This window comes from Arthrobotrys flagrans, assembly GCF_004000055.1.
Source record: "Arthrobotrys flagrans strain CBS H-5679 chromosome Unknown unitig_0, whole genome shotgun sequence".
Taxonomy (NCBI): domain Eukaryota; kingdom Fungi; phylum Ascomycota; class Orbiliomycetes; order Orbiliales; family Orbiliaceae; genus Arthrobotrys; species Arthrobotrys flagrans.
In genome coordinates, this window is record NW_027137550.1 from 5,265,414 (window position 1) to 5,287,268 (window position 21,855).

The following is a 21,855-nucleotide window of genomic DNA, read 5'->3' on the forward strand; positions in this document are numbered from 1 at the left end:
ATCGTGGGATTTGAATGTGTTGACAACGTAGTACTTCTAAGTTTGGAAATCCCCTAAAAATGGTTTAGCGGGTTTCTTTTGAAGCTTCAGGGCTGGGCCGGACTTCGAGAAGGTCGTCGCTTGCACACATGACCATTCACGAAAGCGTGCTGATTTTGAAGGAGGAGAAGGGATATACTACTCTACTTTTAATTACAGTTATTCACGTATGTACGTATAGTATTAATTAGAATTGACACTCAGAACTTCGAACTCGGAAACATAAAGCTGTATAAATAAATAAAAAGAGCCAGTACAGTTGATATCATACTATGCATGGAGCCACCATGACTACACAAAATTATCCACCTCCTCTTGTTTTTTAAGTAATCGTCTAAAACTCCCACTCCTAGTAATCAACTCCGTAAAATTCCCCTCATCAACCACCCTTCCCTCTTCCAAAACCACAACCCTATCCGCCATCCTCATGATATCCGTCTTATGCGTCACCATAATAACCGTAGTCCCCCACCCTCTCCATCCACCACTAACCCCCTTATTCTTCAAACTCCACACCGAATCTAACACGGTAGCCGAACTAGCAGCATCCAACCCAGCTGTCGCTTGATCTAATATCAATATCCTCGGATCCCGAACTAACGCTCTTGCAATCGCGATCTTTTGTAATTGTCCTCCTGATAAACTTTCATCTCCCATGTTGAGTAAGGTGTCATATCCATGTTTTAGTCCATCTATCCATTCTCCCAGGCCGGCTGCGTTCGCAGCATTGATTATTTGCTGGATTTGCGGGCTACGTTCGCCGTGCATGCTTCCTGAGAGTTTATAGTGCTCGTTTGAACCATACAAGATGTTTTCTCGGACGGAAGCTGGGAATAGGTATGGATGTTGTGGAACTATTGCTATTTGTCTTCTCAAGTGGCCGATGTCTAGGTCTGAAGACTGGTATCCGGAAAAGATAACTTCACCTGAACTAGGAGAATATAACCTTTCCATCAGTGATACCAGAGTACTCTTCCCTGAACCCGAACCACCAACGATAGCGATAAACTCTCCAGGGTTGATCTGTAAGTTAATATTCTTTAATACCGTCGCTCGTCTCCTAGATGGATACGAAAATGAGACATCACGAATAATCAAAGAACCATCTAAATCTATTTTGCGAGAGCCTTGATTTTCATGGCTGATGGATTTTAACTCGAGGAGTCGAAGGACCCGGCCTGCGCAGTCTTTGCTGGCAGAAACTTGGGGGATTATCCGCAAGGTTGCCGCGCTATTGGAAAGACTGAAGAAGAGCATGGAGAATACTGTGAGGGCTTTCTCGAGAGCTAGGCCGTTCGTTACGATGAGACGAGCACCGTACCAGAATAATAAAGCTATAAAATGTCAGAGTATTGTCAGTAATGCATTCATCAAATCCTTAACCGGTGTTATATGGCTTACCAGTTGCCAAAAATATTCCGGTGTCACTCAGTCCCACTGTTAGTCCCATACACACCGCGCGCTTCCTCCCCGCATTCAAACTATTCCTCAAGAGCCGATGATGTTTATGATCAAAGTACCCTTTCAACGATAAAGTCCTCACAGCCACCAGATTATCCAACACGTCCCTCAAAAATATAGCTAGCTGCTCAGCCTCTCCATTGCATTTCTCCTCACACCGTTCAGTAACACACGAAAATACTCTCAAGACGAGTAATAACACAGGTATAGCGACAAGTCCGACAGCCGTGAGTTGCACATCTTGCGTAAAACTCCATCCGACTCCAATTCCTAATATCGTTAACGCACCAACTGCAAATCCTAGCTGTCGTCCCAGCAAGTTCCTCATCTCCTCGGCGTTTCCTTCGAGATCTTGAGCTATCCGGCTGATTTTGTTTTTGTCAACGTCGAACCATGACCTTGCTTGGCTCATAACTAGTCCGTAGGCCCTGATTCTTACGGAATCAATCCAGTGTTGAGCAGAGTTTTCGAGAAGGTAGAGTTGTAGTGAGGAGGTAACGGAGTCGAGTAAGGCGATACTGGTGATCACCCATGCCCAAAACGCAGCCTTAGTACCCGTGCCCGAAAGGTCCGTAAAGAAGATGTAAACCAGGCGGGCTAACGCGAAGGAAAATGCCGGGGTTGCGGCAGCGGAGATTATGCAGCATAAAAGACCAACGGCTATACCGAGCTTATCAGACCAATTCGTGTGAGGACCAATCGTGGAGAATATATGACGAAGGCCCTGTTGGCCTTTCGTCATGATGGATTTGCATTCTGGTTTTGGAGGTATTTCTTCCATACTTTGACGGGTTCGTCGGGGCCGTTTGCGACATTGACTTGTTGCGCGCTTGAGGATTTGAGAACGGCTGGGAATAGTAGGGGCCACTGTGGTCGCTCTGTGATTCTGGAAGGTTACCCTGGATGGGTTTAAGGATTTATGGGATCTTGGGACGAGAGATTGTCTGAATGCATTGATAGAGGTCTCTACGAATGGTAGGAGCGTGGTTCTATTCGGACATTGGCTCTCTTTTTCAGGGTCGTCCATGTAGTAGTCAATCAGCGACTCTTCATAGCAAGATTCCGGCGCGATAGATTCTTCGTATGGAAGCTTCACGTTCTTTAGAAGATCTGCAAAGGGGCCTTGATAGAGTGCCTCTAGGGTTCTCCTTTCGCCCACTTGTACGACCTTCCCAGCATCCATGACATAGACCCAGTCATTCGGTCGGATATCAGACAAATTATGCGTGATAATGATCGTAGTCTTGTCTTTACGCCACTCTCGAAGGGTGTTCATGACGAGTACCTTAGTAGCTTCATCAAGCCCCGTCGTGGGCTCATCTAAGATCATGATAGGTGTGTCACGGAGTCGAGCACGGGCAAGAGAAACTCGTTGCCTCTGCCCGCCGGAGAGGTTCGTGCCTCCTGGTGCGAGTTTAGTGCGAAGACCATGCGGAAGGCCGGTGATAACTTCGCTAAGGAATACATCGTCACAGACGCGCCAAAGATCCTTATGAGTTAGGTTGTCTGTATCTGCCTTTCCAAAGCGGATGTTGCGAGAGATAGATTCGTTGAACAGAGCGGGTCGTTGGGGGACATAAGTTACATTGTCATGGATCCATTTGCGGTCGAGTTTCTCCAAAGGATTCTCGTCAATGAGGATACTACCGAAGTTATGTTTCCAGACGGTGAGAAGGAGGTTCGCAATAGTACTCTTGCCGCAGCCGGATTTCCCAACTATGAAGACAGTCTCGCCCGCGTTCACGAACATCGACAACCCATTAAGGCTAGCGACGTCTCTGCGAGACGGGTAATGAAATCTGACCTATATTCGAAAATTAGTTTCATTCAATTACCAGAAACAAATCAAGGTCTTATGTAACTTACATCTTGAAAAGCAATAAATCCATTACACTTTCTAGGTGAAACCCCAGCTCTTCTCCTCGTCAAATCGAACTCAACATCCATCATCGTCAACCTTCGCAAATTCGACGCCGCATACTTCCCTTTCTCCAGGACAATAACTAACGGGAATATGGTTTCGATCTGTTGTCCCGCAACAAGGCATGCCCAAAAAGCAGTCATATACCTAGAATACTCCTTAAACGATGTTACTCTTGTCACTAAAGTCGTAGCATACCAAAACCCTTGCACAAAGACCATAAGGGTGAGGAACCGCAATATGGCGTTCTGGAAGGCAGCATACTTGGTGATTCTGTTGTATGCTAGCCCCGCAGCTTTAACAGCGGTTTTGTAAAGGCTTATTTCCATTTCTTGGCCGTTGAAATACTTGACAGTGTCGATACCCTTTACCGCACGGGAAATGCTTTGAGCGGCAGAACCGAGGGCCAGGGACTGTTGGCCAATGCCATGTTCCATCCCATTTGCAAAGAAGGCGACGGCGAGAGCGGCAACCGGCATACCGGCCAGGCATATCAACGTCAAATGCCACGAAAAGTAGAATGCTATGATAAGACATGCAACAGCGGACATGACGGCTTGGAGTAATAGCCCCAAAGGCTGCGAAGCCGCAAGTTGAAACTCGGTAATTTGACTATCCCAATACCTCAAATTAGTCCGTGTTTCTTCTCTCAAGACACTAGAGGATAAAAAGGTAACTTACGTATGGCACCGGTTCGCAACTTTTAAAATCTCATGCTCCGTATTATCAAACCATTCCAGTTCTTTCGCCATTAACGCCTGATATATTTCTGTTCTCGCACTCTCCGCTTGCAATTCTCCGAACCACATCCACGAACAATAAAACGCACCGTAGGCTAGCCATCCTCCCCCAGCTAGAAACACATAATATTTGATCCACTCCGAAATCCTCGGCAATAAATTCGCTGCAGTCACCTCCCCTCGCCCATAGAGCGCAAACTCAGCGAACACATTCCCGAGTAGGATGGACGAAAGTGGGAATACCGCAGCAGACACTAAAGCCGAAGTAAGGCCGAAAATGAGACATAACGCATGACCACGGCGTGTGAATCCAAAATAGGACGCCCAAGTAGCATATCTACGCATCCCTTGCTCTTCTTCTAGGTCTTCGGAATATGTGTATGACGGGCACAATGCAGGCGCCGGCGGAAAGGAGTGCAGGATATCCTTGGTTTTTGAAGGGAGTAGTGGATTAGATTCGGTATCATTCTCCTCGTATTCGTATTTTTCTATGAGGGCGTCCTCAACTAGTGTATCCACATCTAGGTATGAGGATGAAGAGGCAACGGAGGTAGTGGGAGAGGAGCACCATGGTGTCGTCTTGTTGCCAGACTTGCTGTGGATGCCATCTAGATCCGTGCCACTTAAAGGACTACATGGCAGAAGGAGGTCCAGTGTTGGTTCCAATGGGCGATGAGAGGAAAGCGGCGTAGAAATGTCCCTTGAAATGTTACTCGAAGTGTCAGAATCAGAAAAGTTGGATTTGGTAACTGTCGTCTGAATCTGAATCTGAATCTGAAGCTGTTGGATCGGAATTAAGGGCTAGGTTGATATTTCGGTCCGATTTCTCCTCACACCCCACTTGCTCTCTTTCGAGCCATTCTACCCCCCTGTCACAACCATCGAGCTTGTCAACAGGGGGTTCGTGGGAGTTAGACCCTTGTGAATATGGCGGTTAGCCTCTTGTCTTCGTAAGGATATATATAACTCGGAGGGACACCAGTGCTCTTAGCGCAGGTGAGCTTGTTGGTAAGTTTATATTCAATAATAACTATCAAGCACTTAGTAGTAAGGGAGGATGTTAGGGGAGTGGTTGGCTCTGTTAGTAGTGTAATGCAATGTTGGATCGTAATTTAATGGATGGATGAATGAACGAATTAATGGGCATATGAGACGATAAGGTGTAATATGTAAGATGCATGGAGAAAGATCGTGAGAAAAATTTAGAGATTGAAAAGAGACCAGACATTCCATGATTACTGGGAAGTTCCAATATATAGCCTCCAGTTTCAGGCTTGGGCGGTTGAGGTCTTCAAGTCGAAGTTGGAAATTCTCTTCTTCAATCACTTGTGTTGGCGTGTTGTGTGTGGCAGAATATGTGTTGTAGGCAACACACACCACCTGCTCAACACACTCTGAAAGTGGCACCGCGGCATCACCACACTTGCTACCGGCTACCTAAACACTGAAGTAGGTAGCTTGTGAACTACTGGTAGAGGTTGTCTTTGAATAGGCAGGCAGGCTAACTAGTAGACCAGTACGCACCAGCCTTTATAGCCTACGTGCCAGTGCCACCGTACCTATCTATACTAGCTACTAAGTAGTTACCACACAAAACTACTACCTGTAATTCGGCCCGTAGATCGGTCCGAAATCCTGTATAGCAAGTACTACGGCTCGAAACTCTGATGATGGCGCTGCCGTAACAAGTAAGTACCTAGATGTACTCCGGATTATATATTAGCACTTGGGACATACTGTGCACAGCTTAGTCTTAATTATATTGTTTGCAAGCTGTCGACGTCGACACAAAAAATATAATAAACATGAATGATTTAAACCAGCAATCTTAGGGTGGGAAGCATAAACAGAGGCAACAGGTTAACTAGGTTATATCGCTGGCGATGCGAAATCATATGAGGCACAAGAGTTGAGAACTTCGAGGCTCAATCTGGCGTGGCTGGTTCCGTTTAGTCTTCGAGGCCGGACTGCAAAATACAACACACTTCAACACAACAGCAAGATTCTGCGATACTCCGCCCCCGGTTGGGCTAATATTAGAGGCACAGCTAGGAAAACAGTATGCAAAGAATGGAAAAAAGTCTCTCGTCGAGAGTGTATGTACATAGTGGTGTTCATATTGTACGGCCGACCACCAACTGTGAATGTGCCATACGCCGTACGTATTAATTCCTCACACAAGATACGACTACAACACGTTACCGCTCGGAAGAGTCTAAGCTGGTCTCAGCATTCGATCAATTGAAATCTAGAAACTGTATGTTACCAATCTCACGTTATTTGGTTGGATACCCAGCTGAATAGATGTACTTCAGGAGCAGACAGGGCCAGAATACTGCTGTGGATGCCATGGATATCTCCCACATATATATATTTACACACATCTACCTTTATCGTTCTCATTCCCGTTCTCTTTTCTTTCGTGTCTATTCCCTTTCTCTTTCTTTCGTTCCTATTCTCTTTTACTCCTCCGCTTTCTAAACCTAAGGCCCTTGCCGATTGCCGCAGGAGATATTTTCGAGGCTAGAGAGATTTTAGCCCACGATACCCGATTCTTACATTCTCCCTATAGCTACCCGCCGAATGGATAATTATATATTCCTTTCAACAGAATGTCCCAATATCTCTCAACACAATCTTTGTATCTCATTATCGTCTTTGTCCCTGCAGTCCTGAGCATCCCTCATCCCAAACCCCCGGGGACTACCACTTCTCAGCTTACAAGCTCAGGACTGTCTATATATAACACCGCTATCCCTTCTATCTGTTCTGCTGGCAGCGTTGAAATCTGCGGCGTTGCAAACAAAACTTCGCTTCCGCCGATGACTTCTGCCAATGCTATAATCGATGCAACCCTAACTACGGCAAATGCCAGTGAAACTACAACAGCTACCGTAGGCCCATCAGGGATTCCTACACATCTTGGACGTCTACAAAACACCACCCTTGTCAATACAACCAACACCAAAGAGCCCCAATCCCACAAACGGGTTGACGTACCTGCTTCGCTTTTCTATAAGAGTGGGGGGATGGAGATTATATGCAAACCCAAAACTGTGGCCCTCCAGATGACCAGAAACATGGCTCAAAACCCACGTCCGCTTGATATAGGTGCTTGGGGTATAAGTCAGACGGAATGGCAAAGGGTATTAACGCAAATAAGGAAGCCTATGCACATAGGCGAGCAGATGACAGAACCCCTCCAAAAGAAAATGCTTGGATCCATATGGCAGGCTCAGTCCAAATGCAAAAAGGGTTGCATGTGCAACACACAGGGTCGTATCATACCTTTTACTGAAGCAGCTGATGGAGATTCTAATGTGCAGTACTATAACCGTCCACGGGGCGGTGAATCATATTCATGTCGTCACCCTACCCAAGCGGCCAAATGTGTTTTTCTATACGGTGAGATTTATCCGTTCCTTAGCTGTGATGATTAGTCTGAATCATGAGCTTGAATTATATCATGAATGCGCGGCACCAGTGCATGTTAAATTCATTAATATATTAACAGAATTTTCCAATCCTAACCATCTTGGAATCCCATGATTAGGTTGCACCTGTACTGCGGTGTTAGACGAGAACGTAGTCCCGGGGCCCGAATACGCTGGTCAGGATATATATGCCTTTGCGCGGGCGATTGACAATATACCCCCTCATTTTCGGGTAACAGAGGTCAACCGGAATTGGCGATGGCGGGTCGACCCTCCTCGTGCGCAAACTCCCGGGCAAAGAATCACATTCAGTGTGGATTATACGGCTGGGTCAAGGCCGGGTCAAGACCCCCCACGCCAGGACTCCGGGGTCCTATCGCCCGCTCAAGTCAATCAGTTAAATCAACAGCAGGCGCCTCCTATGTTCGGGGCCGACGGCGAAGAGATATATAACCCAGAGCTTCCACCTGACCCGTATGCAGAAATGGGGGACTTGGGGCCGCCTACAAGGCCGGTACCACCCGCGGTACCGGCGCTAAGTGTAGCCGGGTTTTTCGACTCACCGCCTCCTTCTCATCCGGATTTTGAGTGGTATGATTAGCTAGTATATGCGGCTTACATCAAATTCATTGCATGGTGGAGGTGTTGGGAGTCCAGTATTGGTCTAGTACTTTGAAGAGTTTTTGGAGGTCTAGGTTTCGTTTATACCCCATCCGAATTCGAATTCACGATCGCTCGATTGCAGTCTATCAATTCGGTTTAACTATTCTACACTCGTTTGTAAATAAGTGCCTACCACATGCATGTTTATTATAATTCTTATTACTACTATTCATTATACGAATTTGTTCCTGAACACTAGTACTACAGACATGTCGGATTCGAGGCTATATGCCCAGTTTCACAAGCAAGTCAAAGGGCTTCCGCTGAAGTGCCAATTGTACACCAGTTTTTATTTGAGAGCGAATCTTACACTATCCTGAGGGGCAATTACTAGCGAGATTTCTAGGCTAGAGAGCTAGCGACCAGCAGCTCGAGAGAGACTGAGAACAAAAAAAGAAAAAACATAGCATACTAGAGGGGTAGAATCATACCCGCAAAAGGATACTACGGAGGCCTGTGACGTGTGCAGATGAATACGCATATACGAGGGAAATAAAGTAAAAATAAAAATAAATAATGGTATCTAGTATCGTCTGCCGCCTGTATGTCTCCCAAGGCCCCTAACATGTAACTTAGTACACACATCCAAACACCTCTAAGCATTCTTTTCCTATGGATGTGTTTGGTTATATATCCAATCGTTCAACCCCAACTTATTCCTAACACCGCCACGAAAGCTACATTAGCACGGATTGTGTACAACAGCCATAAATTTACAAGAATGCCAACATACCTTGCGATCTCGATGGCATAAAACTAAAGACACATTTCCCGTCAGTAAGAAACAAACAAATAAAATAGGATAAAATAAAATGGGAAGCCAGAAAATAGTGGGAAGGGCATGGTTTTGCACAAAGAATGTCTCAAGTCTGTTTCAATGAACAGACGTTGCCGTTTCACCGCCGCCATTTACCGTCACGAGACAGAATTTTCAAGTTGGTGGGAAGAGGAAGGGCTGTCCTTACCTGCATTCTAACGGCTGTGACGTCCAAGAATCATTAACCTCTTAATTCAAAACTACATTGACAACGTATTCGGAAGGCGAAGACTTACAGAATATTGTTGTATCTTGGTCATACTCAGCCCCTGGGTCCGTCCTCAACATAGTCCCGAAATTGAAATCCTTAACCTAAACCCCCCACCAACAATATTAGTCTCGACATCGCCACTGAACCAACAGCGAAACGAGCAAAGCCCAAATCCCGTCCAAACTCCGGAAATCTATATTCGCTCATCGCAAGTAAAAGGCTTTCGAAATACCTTATTCTCATAACCGTTAATGAAATTCCTCCACCTCTCCTTCCCATCTTTGCTTTTCATCGCATCTTCATCCAACTTCTTCGAAACATCGATTTCCGGAAACGTCTCCTTGAAGTGTTCGTAGATTTCGTCGTCGATTTTGGTGAGTTTTAGATCGGTGCCACGGCATCGGGTTAGGAGTTCCCAGTGGGTTTGCATGTACATGACGGCTGTGTGCGAGTTATATCGAATATGGAGTTATTTAAGATATTCTTTGGCAGTCGCTGCACATTATTGGGTTGCATTTATATGATATGGTAGGTACCTTTGACGGCGAACTGCTTCTCGATCTGGGATTTTGACAACTGTTAGTTGATGACCTTTACAAGTAGCAAAGCTGTAGAGACGATATGATAGGAAGCTTACATCCTCGGAGTTTTCTGCCGTTTCGGCGTTAAATACGGACGACATGGTTAATATTGTTTCTGCGGTTGTGATATCGTGGGTGGTGATGAAGCTTGGGGAGATGAGGGATGGCGGGGCTAAGTTTTGGTGGGATGTTTTGCGACGACAAGCTCTTTTTTTTTTCTGTTTGGCCCCACCGCGCGCCGCATTCGATGCGATTTTATATCACCATGACTTCTACCAAAAAAACTTCAAGTTTAATACCGAAAGATACATAGAGACGATTAAATTTGATAAATAATTATAAGTTGCTATTGGATTATAAAATTTTCCCTAGGCCTGTTTAAGTTGTCGTAAAATCGTGAATGCCGCATCATCATTATCGCCGCACAAGCCTCACTCGCTTCACCTAATAAAAAAACCCTTCACGAAAAAAACGGAAACTCCAACCTCAACATCCTCATCTTCCACCCGGACGTCACCCAATTGGCAGCTTCCACACCCTGCTGTCATCTCTCAAATTATACAAAATGAGAGCTCGATCTCACATAATACGGCGACAATGCCGTTCCTTCGCTTCATTGTCCGCTGTTGCACGTCCCACACCTCTTCGAACACTGGTTCCTCGAGCGACAACATCCCGAACATCGGCTTTAGCTCCTATATTACTCGCTCCGAGGTGTACACATGGTGTTAGATATCAAAGCGCTGCTGCGGCTTCTCTGTATGATCTACTATCTCTATCCAATGGATCAGTTTATCTGTTTTAGTTGAATTATTTTACTAATTCGATAAAACGTGAATATACAGCCTAGCCGACGCAGCCCAAGGCGCCGATAACCTGACCACAGACGGCATCCTAACCCGTCTGGAACCCACCGAGCTCTCCCGTCTCTCCCACCTCCGAAACATCGGTATAGCCGCCCACATCGACTCCGGCAAAACCACCTGTACCGAGCGAGTCCTCTATTACACCGGACGAATCCACTCGATCCACGAAGTCCGCGGTAAAGACTCCGTCGGTGCTAAAATGGACTCCATGGACCTCGAGCGAGAAAAAGGTATCACCATCAAATCCGCCGCTACGTTCTGTAGTTGGACAAAGAAGGATGATAAGGGGGTTGATCAAAAGTATCATATTAATTTGATCGATACGCCTGGACATATTGATTTTACGGTAGAGGTGGAAAGGGCTTTGAGGGTTTTGGATGGGGCGGTTATGATTCTTTGTGCTGTTGGAGGAGTACAATCGCAGACTATTACCGTTGACCGACAAATGCGCCGGTACAACGTTCCAAGAATCTCGTTTATTAATAAACTCGACAGGATGGGTGCAAATCCATTCAAAGTCATCGAACAAATGAACCAAAAGCTCAAAATTCCCGCGGCGGCAGTACAAATCCCCATTGGAACCGAAGATCAACTTAGAGGTGTCATCGACTTGGTCAGGATGAAGGCTATCTACTTCGAAGGTCATAGAGGAAATATCATCAAAGAAACCGATGATATTCCAGAACACTGCAAGGAACTAGCAAAGGAAAAGAAATCGGCTTTGATAGCTGCTTTGGCTGATGTGGATGATGAAATTGCGGAAATATGGCTGGAGGAACAGATCCCTACGAACGAGCAGATCCAAGCCGCCATTCGACGTTCTACATTGGCATTGAAGTTTACACCTGTATTCATGGGTTCAGCGTTAGCAGATAAGGGCGTCCAACCCATGCTTGACGGCGTCATCAACTACCTCCCCCAACCCGCCGAAGTCAAAAACACCGCCTTGGACCGAAAACGCAAGGAAATGCCCGTAGCATTGATCCCACACGCTCAAGCACCATTCATCGGACTTGCCTTCAAGCTCGAAGAAAGTAACTTCGGACAGTTGACCTACATCAGAGTGTACCAAGGAACACTCAAGAAAGGTGGATTTGTGTTTAACATCAGAACTGGAAAAAAAGTTAAAGTTCCTAGGTTGGTGAGAATGCATTCTGATGAGATGGAGGATGTGGAGAGTATTGGAGCTGGAGAGATTTGTGCGGTGTTCGGTGTAGAGTGCGCTTCCGGTGATACCTTCTCGGATGGACAACAATCTTATACTCTTGTTAGTACCCTTCCCTTATCATATACCTTGAAACGCCCAACTAACCAATATCAACATCCTTTTTATAGCAATCAATGCACGTCCCCGAACCCGTCATCTCCCTAGCCATACACCCCAAATCCAATAACCAAACCGCCAACTTCTCCAAAGCCATCTCCCGTTTCCAACGCGAAGACCCAACCTTCCGGGTAACCCAAGACCCAGAAACCCAAGAAACAATCATCTCAGGCATGGGAGAGCTCCACCTCGAAATCTACGTCGAAAGAATGCGAAGAGAATACAAAGTCGACTGCGTAACCGGTCAACCCAAGGTCGCCTATCGAGAAACAGTCACCCAGAAGGTTTCCTTCGACCACACGCTTAAGAAGCAATCCGGCGGTGCTGGAGATTTCGCCAGAGTCGCTGGATTCATCGAGCCGACTGGTAACCTCGAGGAGAATATCTTTGAAAATGCAGTGTTCGGCGGAGCTATTGATGAGAAATTCATCTTTGCTTGTGAAAAGGGATTCAAAGCTAGCTGCGATAAAGGACCATTGTTAGGTCACAAAGTCCTAGGCGTCAAAATGACGGTAAACGACGGTGCAACCCACGTCGTTGACTCCTCAGAAATGGCATTCAAAATAGCAACCCAACAGGCCATGCGAAAAGCATTCAAAGACGCCCAAGCCATCGTCTTGGAACCGATCATGCGTGTTGCCATTTCAGCACCCGCGGAGTTTCAAGGTGCTATTGTTGGATTGATGAATAAACGTAATGCAATGATCGAGGATACTGAAATTGGAGTTGACGATTTTACAATGTATGCGGAAGCCGGGTTGCATAGTATGTTTGGGTTTTCGAGCGTGCTTAGGGCTGCTACGCAGGGGAAAGGGGAGTTTACGATGGAGTTTTTGAAGTATAGTCCTGCTTTGCCGCAGCATCAGAGGGAGTTGATTGCGGCGCACGAGAAGGAGTTGGCTGCTAAGGAGAAGTCGTAGAGGAATTATCTCGTATTGGTTTATGAGATAACAGAGGAAGGGAAGTATATTTCCTTGTATCGTTGAAGAATATTTGACATGGTTTTTTAAAAGAAAATACTGATACGATTAGATGCATGACTATGCTACATAGTATATAGCCATTTTTCCCTCTCTCTCTTTTTAATATGTATGTATGTATATACTTTCCGCTGTATCATATCCCAAAAAAGCTGGAAAACCGTTGGGTTAACGTTGTTGGATGAGGAGTTTTTATGCCCTCTTTCTTTCTTTTTTTTTCTTTCTTTTTTTTGTGTATACGACTCTTTTTTAAACTTCCCGCACGGCTGATGCCACATGTTGGGGATATGTCAAAAAGCATGGCGAAAGGCATAGCGAGCATGATGTTAGCAATTTTGCTGCTGGCTGGGGAACGTGGCATTTGTATATAAATTAGAACCGACGGCCAAATCTTCACTTCACTTTTACTTCATCATCGTCTCGAACCCATTTACCGCCACGGTTTTCTACAGATCAAGACAGAAGGAGAGGAATGATCCTTCGGGACTTTATAAATTTCAGAAATTGTGCACCATAAGACTTCTTGATATAAAAATCCTAATGTACCAAAAATTTAAATACGAGAAAAGACAATTGGAAAGACGGGGTATATAAAGAGAGTTCATAACAGTTGGAATTTTTGTTTCGTCATCAATAAGGAAAGAACAATGAAAAGATACAGAAGACGCCTTTAACGCCATGTATAAAAGAAACCACCAACCAAGTATCCCCCCGAAAGCTAATAAGTATCCAAGTGATTGTAAGAAAAAATAAAACCCTCATCCTCCCATCATGCATGGTATATTATGATTACCATTATACCTATCCCCCCCTTCATTTTCTACCGTCTTCTCTATAAAAAAAAACTCTATCAAGAGAACCCGTGGTAGTGATTCAAACCTGCGTATGCCTCAAAGGCTCGTAAGGCCCCTCGCTCTTCCCATAAGTCTGTCCATACTGCTGATGCGGCGGTGGAGGAGCCGGTCCACCACCACCAACATACGGCGACGTGACTCTTTCATACCCCTTAACCGGAATTCCACCCCTAGCGTTCTCACCCCTGATAATCTTATCCCTCCTCCCGCTGCAACAGCAGGTCGACAACGTCCAAAACAACATTGCACCGAAGGAAACAGCAACACCGATAAACATTAGAGTATAAACCTTTCTGTTTATTGTCCCACTGACACCGAAGGTGTCGAACGTTGCATCGAAGGTTTTGGAGAGGGCGACGTAGAGGGCGACGTTGATTACCGATGCTGCGAGGAGGGCCCAGAAGGCGAATACGGCGGCGAAGGTGGTGACGCAGGAACCCCAACGGCTTAGGAATCCGAAGAATCCAAGGATGAATTCTATTCCTGTTGCTCCGATTCCGAATAGGAAGCAAATGTATTGAGCGCGGGTTAGGGCTCTAACAGCCTTGAAGAAATCATTGACTTGATTCGGGAAAGTAAGATTTTTGCCAGTATTGGCTTCGGAGTTGATGATGTCTATGATATTGAAATAGAAGGAACTGGAAGGGGAGGAGCAATTCCTGACATTCCATTCGTTTGTAGCATTATCAAATGTTCCGGAGCAGTAGCTGAACAAACCGGCTTGGTAGAAATCGGCTACACCGACCAAGTTGGCGGTGTTTTGGATCGAAAGGTCGATGCCGATTTTGTCAAGCACGAAGTTATCAAAGTTGGTGCCGGGGACGTCGGCTAGTTCTTGAGGGGCATTGATGTAGCGGGTGTCAAGGCGGAGGAAGTAGAGGGAGTTGAGCCAGTTGTTGTCGACGTTTGTTTGCCCGATGAACGTGGAGATTACGATTAGGACGGCTGTGGCGGCGGTTGCCAGCAATGGTAGGGTGACGCAGGCGGCGCGGGAAGCTCTGCCCATTTTTCTTGATCTTATGATGCGGAGATGGCAATGGTGGAGGGGGTAGGAGGAGGAGGAGGAGGTTGGGAAGCGGTGTTTCACACACACGATCTGTTTACAACCTCAGAAAAAACCGTATCTACAAAGGCTTGTACTTGATCAAGTAGATACTTCAATACCTTCACGAGTATAGTGTATTGAACCGATAATGTAAAAAAAATGGAACGAGAGAGAAAAACAATTTCATGCAGGAGCAGACAGTGTGGACCATCAGCTTATATAAACCTTTCGACACACCAGATTCAATTCAGCTCGCACAGCCGGCGTGTCAGTTAGAGATCTCAACCCTGTCAATCTACTAACATCCCCGGTCTACATACCTAGCAGAGCCTGTAGTTCAATTGCAAGGGCCTGCTCTGCTCTCTTCTTTTCTCTGTCAGCCTCACTTCCACTTCCAACGGAAAACAAGAACAGAGAAAAAATAAATAGATTTTGTAGACGGAACATTCCCCGCCACCGAAACTGCACAGTCTCAGGAAGTACCCGTCACATTGTTCCACTGTGACGAGTAGGGCAGGGCAGACGAGCGAGGGCCAAGACGAGAGAAACGGAAGAAGGTTCTGCTAATAATAGTTGCAAATGCGCTGCACCACGGCTTTGCCCCCGGGGGAAAGGTACAAAGGTAACGTACTCGATCGGGGCTGAGCCACCACCACCACATTAACTACCACGGTAGTTGAGTAGGTAAGCAGATAGACCCATGCCATGGAAGGAAAGGAAAAGATCTTCGCAGGATCATACATACGTCTACCCACAAGTCCTCCCTTGGCATGCTTACTATTTGTCACTTTTTTTTCTTCCAACCCGACAGAGAAGTGGAGATAAGATGCCCAGATATGCGGCTGATTAGATTCTCGGCTCCCAATCATGCATCTACATAAGTATGTATGTATTATGTATATATGTATGTATGCACTCTGACATGGACGACGATACGAGTCGACAAGAGAGAGACGGGTAATCACCCATTACGAGCTTCAAAACCACCCATGCTCGAAAGTTAAAAAGGCACTAGTGCAGCTGTACTCTCGCACGGGTGAGAAAAAAACGAAGTCTACAGCTAGGTAAGCTTAGATAAAGCTCGCGAGGTCGACTTAGGCACCTACCCATGTCACGACCATGCAATCATTCGAAAGGTAAGACCGAACCGCAAATTCTCTCCGTTCTGAGTATAACTTCCTCGGCCTTTCTCCAGGGGTCAGTGTGAGAGTGGTATGAGATGAAATGATACCTTCTCCTCTCCTCCACAAGGCTGTTTTTTGCTCTGACCATGCATGAAATACTTAAAAACAGAATATATGTACTCAGGGCCGACGGAATACCCCATTACCGAGCGGCAGAGACGAACGTAATCCTAAAACACATTCCGTGCACTTTTGGGCTACGCATTGAGAGAAATGAGGCAGCATTCCATAAAAAAAAACCATCTCAAACACTCACTTCATACTCAATTCTATGAAACGTATCCTCGTTTAAAATTGATTTTTGTTGACAAGAATAAGGTAAATTTACAAACTTTGAAAGACGAACTTACGTACCCTCCGCGGCGCAAATACTCGCTACACGGCCAGTTGCCCCTTCCAATCCAACTCACGCTTGTTAAGGCTCCGAATCGCGCACAGCTGCCCAATTGCTAAACCCAGCCTATGAGATGAGACAACCACCAAAAAACAACGGGCTTAGCTAGCCAGCCGCGGATATCCCAATCATCACGATCTTCTTCAGACTGCGTGTTCAACAGTCTACCTAGCTAACATCGCAGCCAACACACACGGGACATGCTTATAATTACAAGCTTGGCCCGATAGCTTTGGCGATATAAATATATCTTTAGGTTCAGATACGTCATATCCATCGTACGTAATATGTATAAGGTGTATAGTGCAACAATGTAAAGGAATAGGGTCGAATATATCTCGTGATAACAAAAAAGACATGCATGCACGCCTCGATGAAAAGCCATCAAACGACTAAATGTATTCCGCCTCGAGCTCCTAGATTCGAGGTATAAATGTATATCGCTTTTTCTTTACGATAATAATATATAAAATAAAATTTAAAAAAATAGAAAAAAGAGAACCAAACCCTTCCATTCGCCTTATCATAATCAATACCAAAGCTCGCAAAAACGATTTAAAAAACGACGGAAAAAAACAGAATATCATGCATCGTTAAAAAAAACCAATGCTCAAAAAGAACCCCGCTGAAAGCATCAGTAAAAGTGATAGAAGGGAGGTAAACGATCACTTCCCACTCAACTGCTTCCTCAAACTCCCCATCGCCTCTCGCCACCCCCACCCCTCCCCACCAACAACCCTCTCCAAATACTCGTCCAACTTCCATCCACCCATCCCCTCCCCATAAACAGCCTCTGCTCTGATCCCAACTTCCTTCATAATATCCTCCCCACTAACCAAAAACCTCACTCTAACCTTCGCTTTCCTCTCCATAACCAACATATCAGCCGTAAACACCATCCCTCCGTTCTCAAAACTAACATTGTTAGGATAGGGTCCCGCAACTTTTCCCATCTCTTCCAATAGGGCAGAAGCTCTATCCCATCGTTCGGATATATGCTTCAACATATCTTTAAACTTTTTGAACCCTGCCTCCTGAGCTGACGTTCGAATGGCTCCGATGAAAAACTTTTGCTGCGCAGTCGGAGTTGTCGTATTCAACAACGTCAGCTCCATAGGAGACTCCTTGTTGTCCGGTCGCTGGGCGTCGAATCTAACACCCAAAACCTTCTTGTAAACCATCTCAAGGAAACAAGGGCCTTCAGCTTTCTTCAGCATCCAGCCAGTCTTCTCTTCAAGTTGACGAACACGATCTAACACCGCCATATATTAGCAAAAGTCCCTCCACATATACTACCCATAGTGTTAAAAAAAAACTTAAAACTTACCGATACTGCCAACAACCTCTTCTTCCGTATACCCCTTATTCGCCTCTGCAACCTTCTCCGCACTCTCAATAGCACTCAAACACCTCTCTCTCCTTTCCTCCCTTCCCCTAACATCCCCTTCAAGCTCCTCCGCAACCCCGTTCAACCTCTCCAACTCCTTCTTTTTCTCTTCCAACCTCTTCTTCGCATTCTTCAAGGCTTCTCTCTTCTCCTCAAGCTCCTTAGGATCACACCCTTCAATCTCCTCCTTCCTAATCTTCAAAACCTCAACCTTCTCTTCCAATTCATTCTTCTTCTCCTCTAACCCAGGTCCCAACTTATCCACAATTTCTCTCCACTTCTTCAAACACCCTTCATCAACCTTCAACGCTTCCAAATTCTCAACCGCCTTGGCTTTAATAGTCTCCTGTAATCCCTGACGCCAGGTATACCAATCCCCCCTAGCCTCCAACCTCGAACTACTCTTAATATTCTTGAACTGTAAATCCATCACCGCCCGCACATCAGGTGGAGCCAACAGGTACTCTCTGAACAACCGTGGGTTCTCTTCAAGTACCATCTTTTCAATCTGCTTGAACATTTCTTTCCCTTCTTTATTAGAGCGTTTAAGTTCTCGTTGCAACTATCACCACCGTAATATTAGCAACCACCCTTCACCTCATCATAATAGATAGAAATAGAGAAATAAAACTCACATGCTCGTAAAGCTCCAAAAAGGGCCTAATGGTCAACTGGCCATTGATTTGATCTCCAATTGAAACTTCCTCATCGTTCATCTCAACTCCCAGTCCCAAAATCGCCCCAGTCTGCCTTCGATGTTTCGTAGATGTAATTCCATCCAAGAATGAAATCCCAATCAAGGAAAGAAACTCCTTCATAGGCATCTTCGGCACCTCGGCCTCAACTTCTTCCTTATTATCAACGTCCATCGCAGGTTCGTTATCAATCCGAGGAGGTGGCGCAGCCTTGGCGGGGGTGATAACGGCCTTAGAAGGTCCAAATACATCTCCATCCTTCTTCTTCTCCTTCGGCACTTCCTGTACTTCGAATCTAACCGAAGGTTTCTCGGCAGCGGGGGTAGTAGCAGGGACAGGAGCAGGTTGCTCTTCCAAACTCCTTCTCTTCTTCCTGGCCGGGCTCCCCGACGGGCCGGCCTCTAAACTAGAGGCCTCCGCAGCAGCAGCCATTAAATCACCCTTCACGGAGTCAAACGACCGCTTAGGCCGCCCCACCGATCCAGTAGAAATCGCCTCAATCCCTTTCTTGGGCGTCATTCTTTCCAACATCCCTTTAATCCCTTTGGCACCCTTAACACCCTCGGGACTTTCAAACATAGCAGCAGCGGCACCTTCCTTCTTCTCGTCCTTCAAATCTTTAAGAAGTTGAGAAAGTGGTCGTACGCCAGGTGAGAACGGTTCGACTTCTGAGGCAGCGATTGGTTTTCTTGCACTCAGAATCTTTCGTACTGACGGTGATCCCATCCCGGGCTTGGAGATGCCGACACCAGTAGGTCCTCGAGTACTTGGGGACTGGGCATTCATGTTCATGTTGGTGAGGTGAATACCAGGTGAAATGACACCGGCAAGGCGTCGCTTGGCAGAGAGGCCATGATCGAGAACAGCGACCTTGCCGGTGCCGGCGAGGGTGGTAGCTTTGGGAGTTGGAGTGCCTTGCTGCGGGGTTCTAAGACTGCGCCTCGGGGTTGCAGTCTTTGGTGTGATCTTAGGGGTGGTCGTGGTAGTAGTCTTTGGTGTAGACTTGGGAGTAGCTTTCTTCGTTGAATTGACGGCCTTGGGGGCCCTTGAAGCTGGCTTTGCAGTCGAAACCTCAGCTTCAACCTCAACTGGAGCGACCGGCTCAGGTTCGGCGGTAGGTTCATCCCGTGGAGTCGTAGTCCTAGACCTCAAAGATCTTCCCAAAGACTTCGGTGTGGCCTCCTTATCCTTTTGAGGCGTCGCAGAACCTCTCGGCCGTCCCCTCTTTGGTGTTTCCGCAGCAGGTGGAGTGCTAGTAACACTTGCGGATCTAGCCCTCGCCTCTGCTACAAGAGCTGACAAAGAAGGGTTAACATGCATCGTAACAGCCGCCAAATCCGCCGTTGGGCTTGTTGGTTCTTCGGCTTCAGGGATGGTCGTGGTCGGCTCGAGCCTTGCCTGTTCAATAATCCCCCCAATCGCAACAGTCATATCCATATCCATACTTCTAGTAGTGTTTTCGTCTTCTGGTTCTGACTGGCGTCGACTGGCGAGGACTCCTCCAATCACATTCGTCAACTCCATACTCATCTCCTCGTCATCGTCATCGTCATCCTGACTAGGAGAAACAACAGATTTGATCCCCCCAATAGCCCTTGTAAGTTCCATCGTCTGATCATCCTCATCTTGATCGGGGCTAAAGCGTGGGAGTTTCGGGTATGCAATTGATTGTGTGATCGATTGTGTCCTGGCTGACAGCAATCCAGGCCCGATAGCCCTTGTGATCTCCATTGTCATCTCCCCATCATCATCAGTAGCCTCACTAACAGTTGACAATCTTCGATTCGACAGAATTCCCGGTCCAATCGCTTGCGTGAATTCCATCGTCATATCCTCATCCACATCATGAGCACCTCTGGCCGGAGATGGACTGGTAAGGACTCCTCGCCCAACGACTCTTGTAATTTCCATCGTAGCTTCATCGCCATCCTCGTCCTGGCGCATAAGCTCTGCAGCGCGAGGAGCGGATGAGAAGCCAGTCTCAGGATGACTAAGTCTTGGATGACCATGACGTCGTCCCGAAAATGGCATTTCAGGGTTCGAATCCTGTGGTCGGGGTGGTGCGGATGTAAAGTTGGTTTCTGGGTGACTGAGACGTGGGTGGTTGTGTTCCCGGGCGATCCAAGGTGTAAAAGTCGCAGTAACTTCGTTTTCATCGACAATATCCATCCCTTCGCTATCGTCTTCGTCGTCGTCGTCGTCTGACGCATCTGTTCTCGCAGTAACAGAAGGCGAGACAACAGAAATTAAACCAGTATCGTCTTCATCAGAGCTATCTTCGGGCGCCAATACACTCTCTGCATCATCCGTCATCGCTGGGGACGAAAAAACAGAGCTTGGTGTAGGCGACCCTGTGAAATCTTCTGTCTGGTCGAACCTAGCCATCGGAGTCATTGGCTTCCTGTTTTCCTTCTTATGCTCCAATCTCGCAGATTCTGGTTCTGGAACCTCGTGTTCCACCTGTTTCTCCGGGGTGGAAGGATGTTCCGTATCGCTAGACTCAGCCTCAGAGGAGGCAGCAGCATCGTCGTTTGCAGGAGTAGGCGTGGCGGCTGCTGCCGCCCTGGGGTTCGTAGCAGGTGTCTTGGTGTTATTGCTTTCATTTGACGGAGGTGTATTCGAAACCCTCATCTCCTCCAAAACATGCATTGTAACCTCCGGGTTAAAGCTCACACGACGACCACCAAGCGACTTCCGTCGATTTTCCCTATGGCTTAGAGCGGCAGACCGCTGTGCCTCTCGCTGCTGCCGTGCCTGTTGTTGCTCTTTTTCCGTCTTCAATGGAACCATTATCGGTGGCGCAAGCGCCTTAAGCTTGCTACTTTTGCTGTTGAAAGACGGAATCTGCTGCAGCGGCGAGATGGGGATTGGCGGTTGGAGAATCGATTTTATGACCTATTATCATAATAAATTTAGTTATATCCCACTTTCGTAGAGTTATGTTGCAAGAATTGAAAGCGGTACCTTCTCTTGTTTCTGTTCATTAACTGCGCTCTGGAGCTCACCGGGCCCTAGCGACTTGGAACGCGACTTCTTAGATGCGCCAGCTCTACTTCCACCATTCTCCTTGTTATCCTCGGTGGCAGGTTTCGACAACGATGAAGACGGCACAAAGGCAATTGACTTTCGGGAGCCCCGTTTACGGGCTGCGGGCCCAGACATGATTGACTAATTGAATAGGTCGTGTATGGTTCTGAATCTCTTTCGTAGGAATATAAAAGTTGGTATTAGGTGTAAGTAGCATGTATAGGTTGGTGTC

General features: G+C 46.5%; 5 protein-coding genes across 5 annotated transcripts; 1 reads left to right on the top strand and 4 right to left on the bottom strand.

Annotated features, from left to right (window-relative positions):
- Positions 1-330: 330 nt before the first annotated feature.
- DFL_004568 (uncharacterized protein) lies at positions 331-5,021 on the bottom strand (the record flags this gene model as incomplete). Its single annotated transcript, XM_067633683.1, has 5 exons — positions 331-1,373; positions 1,441-3,304; positions 3,367-4,033; positions 4,103-4,941; positions 4,998-5,021. 5 exons carry the CDS (start codon positions 5,019-5,021, stop codon positions 331-333), a joined length of 4,437 nt encoding a protein of 1,478 aa, XP_067491828.1.
- Positions 5,022-8,868: 3,847 nt separating this feature from the next.
- Positions 8,869-9,968, bottom strand: DFL_004569 (uncharacterized protein; the record flags this gene model as incomplete). Its single annotated transcript, XM_067633684.1, has 7 exons — positions 8,869-8,917; positions 8,992-9,014; positions 9,224-9,237; positions 9,312-9,387; positions 9,519-9,727; positions 9,823-9,847; positions 9,924-9,968. 7 exons carry the CDS (start codon positions 9,966-9,968, stop codon positions 8,869-8,871), a joined length of 441 nt encoding a protein of 146 aa, XP_067491829.1.
- A 464-nt stretch (positions 9,969-10,432) lies between these two features.
- Positions 10,433-12,977, top strand: DFL_004570 (uncharacterized protein; the record flags this gene model as incomplete). Its single annotated transcript, XM_067633686.1, has 3 exons — positions 10,433-10,626; positions 10,713-12,000; positions 12,069-12,977. The coding sequence occupies 3 exons, from the start codon at positions 10,433-10,435 to the stop codon at positions 12,975-12,977; spliced, it is 2,391 nt and encodes a 796-aa protein (XP_067491830.1).
- Positions 12,978-13,910: 933 nt separating this feature from the next.
- Positions 13,911-14,897, bottom strand: DFL_004571 (uncharacterized protein; the record flags this gene model as incomplete). Its single annotated transcript, XM_067633687.1, has 1 exon — positions 13,911-14,897. One exon carries the CDS (start codon positions 14,895-14,897, stop codon positions 13,911-13,913), a length of 987 nt encoding a protein of 328 aa, XP_067491831.1.
- A 2,282-nt stretch (positions 14,898-17,179) lies between these two features.
- DFL_004572 (uncharacterized protein) lies at positions 17,180-21,758 on the bottom strand (the record flags this gene model as incomplete). Its single annotated transcript, XM_067633688.1, has 4 exons — positions 17,180-17,766; positions 17,842-18,463; positions 18,537-21,491; positions 21,561-21,758. The coding sequence occupies 4 exons, from the start codon at positions 21,756-21,758 to the stop codon at positions 17,180-17,182; spliced, it is 4,362 nt and encodes a 1,453-aa protein (XP_067491832.1).
- Positions 21,759-21,855: the final 97 nt, after the last annotated feature.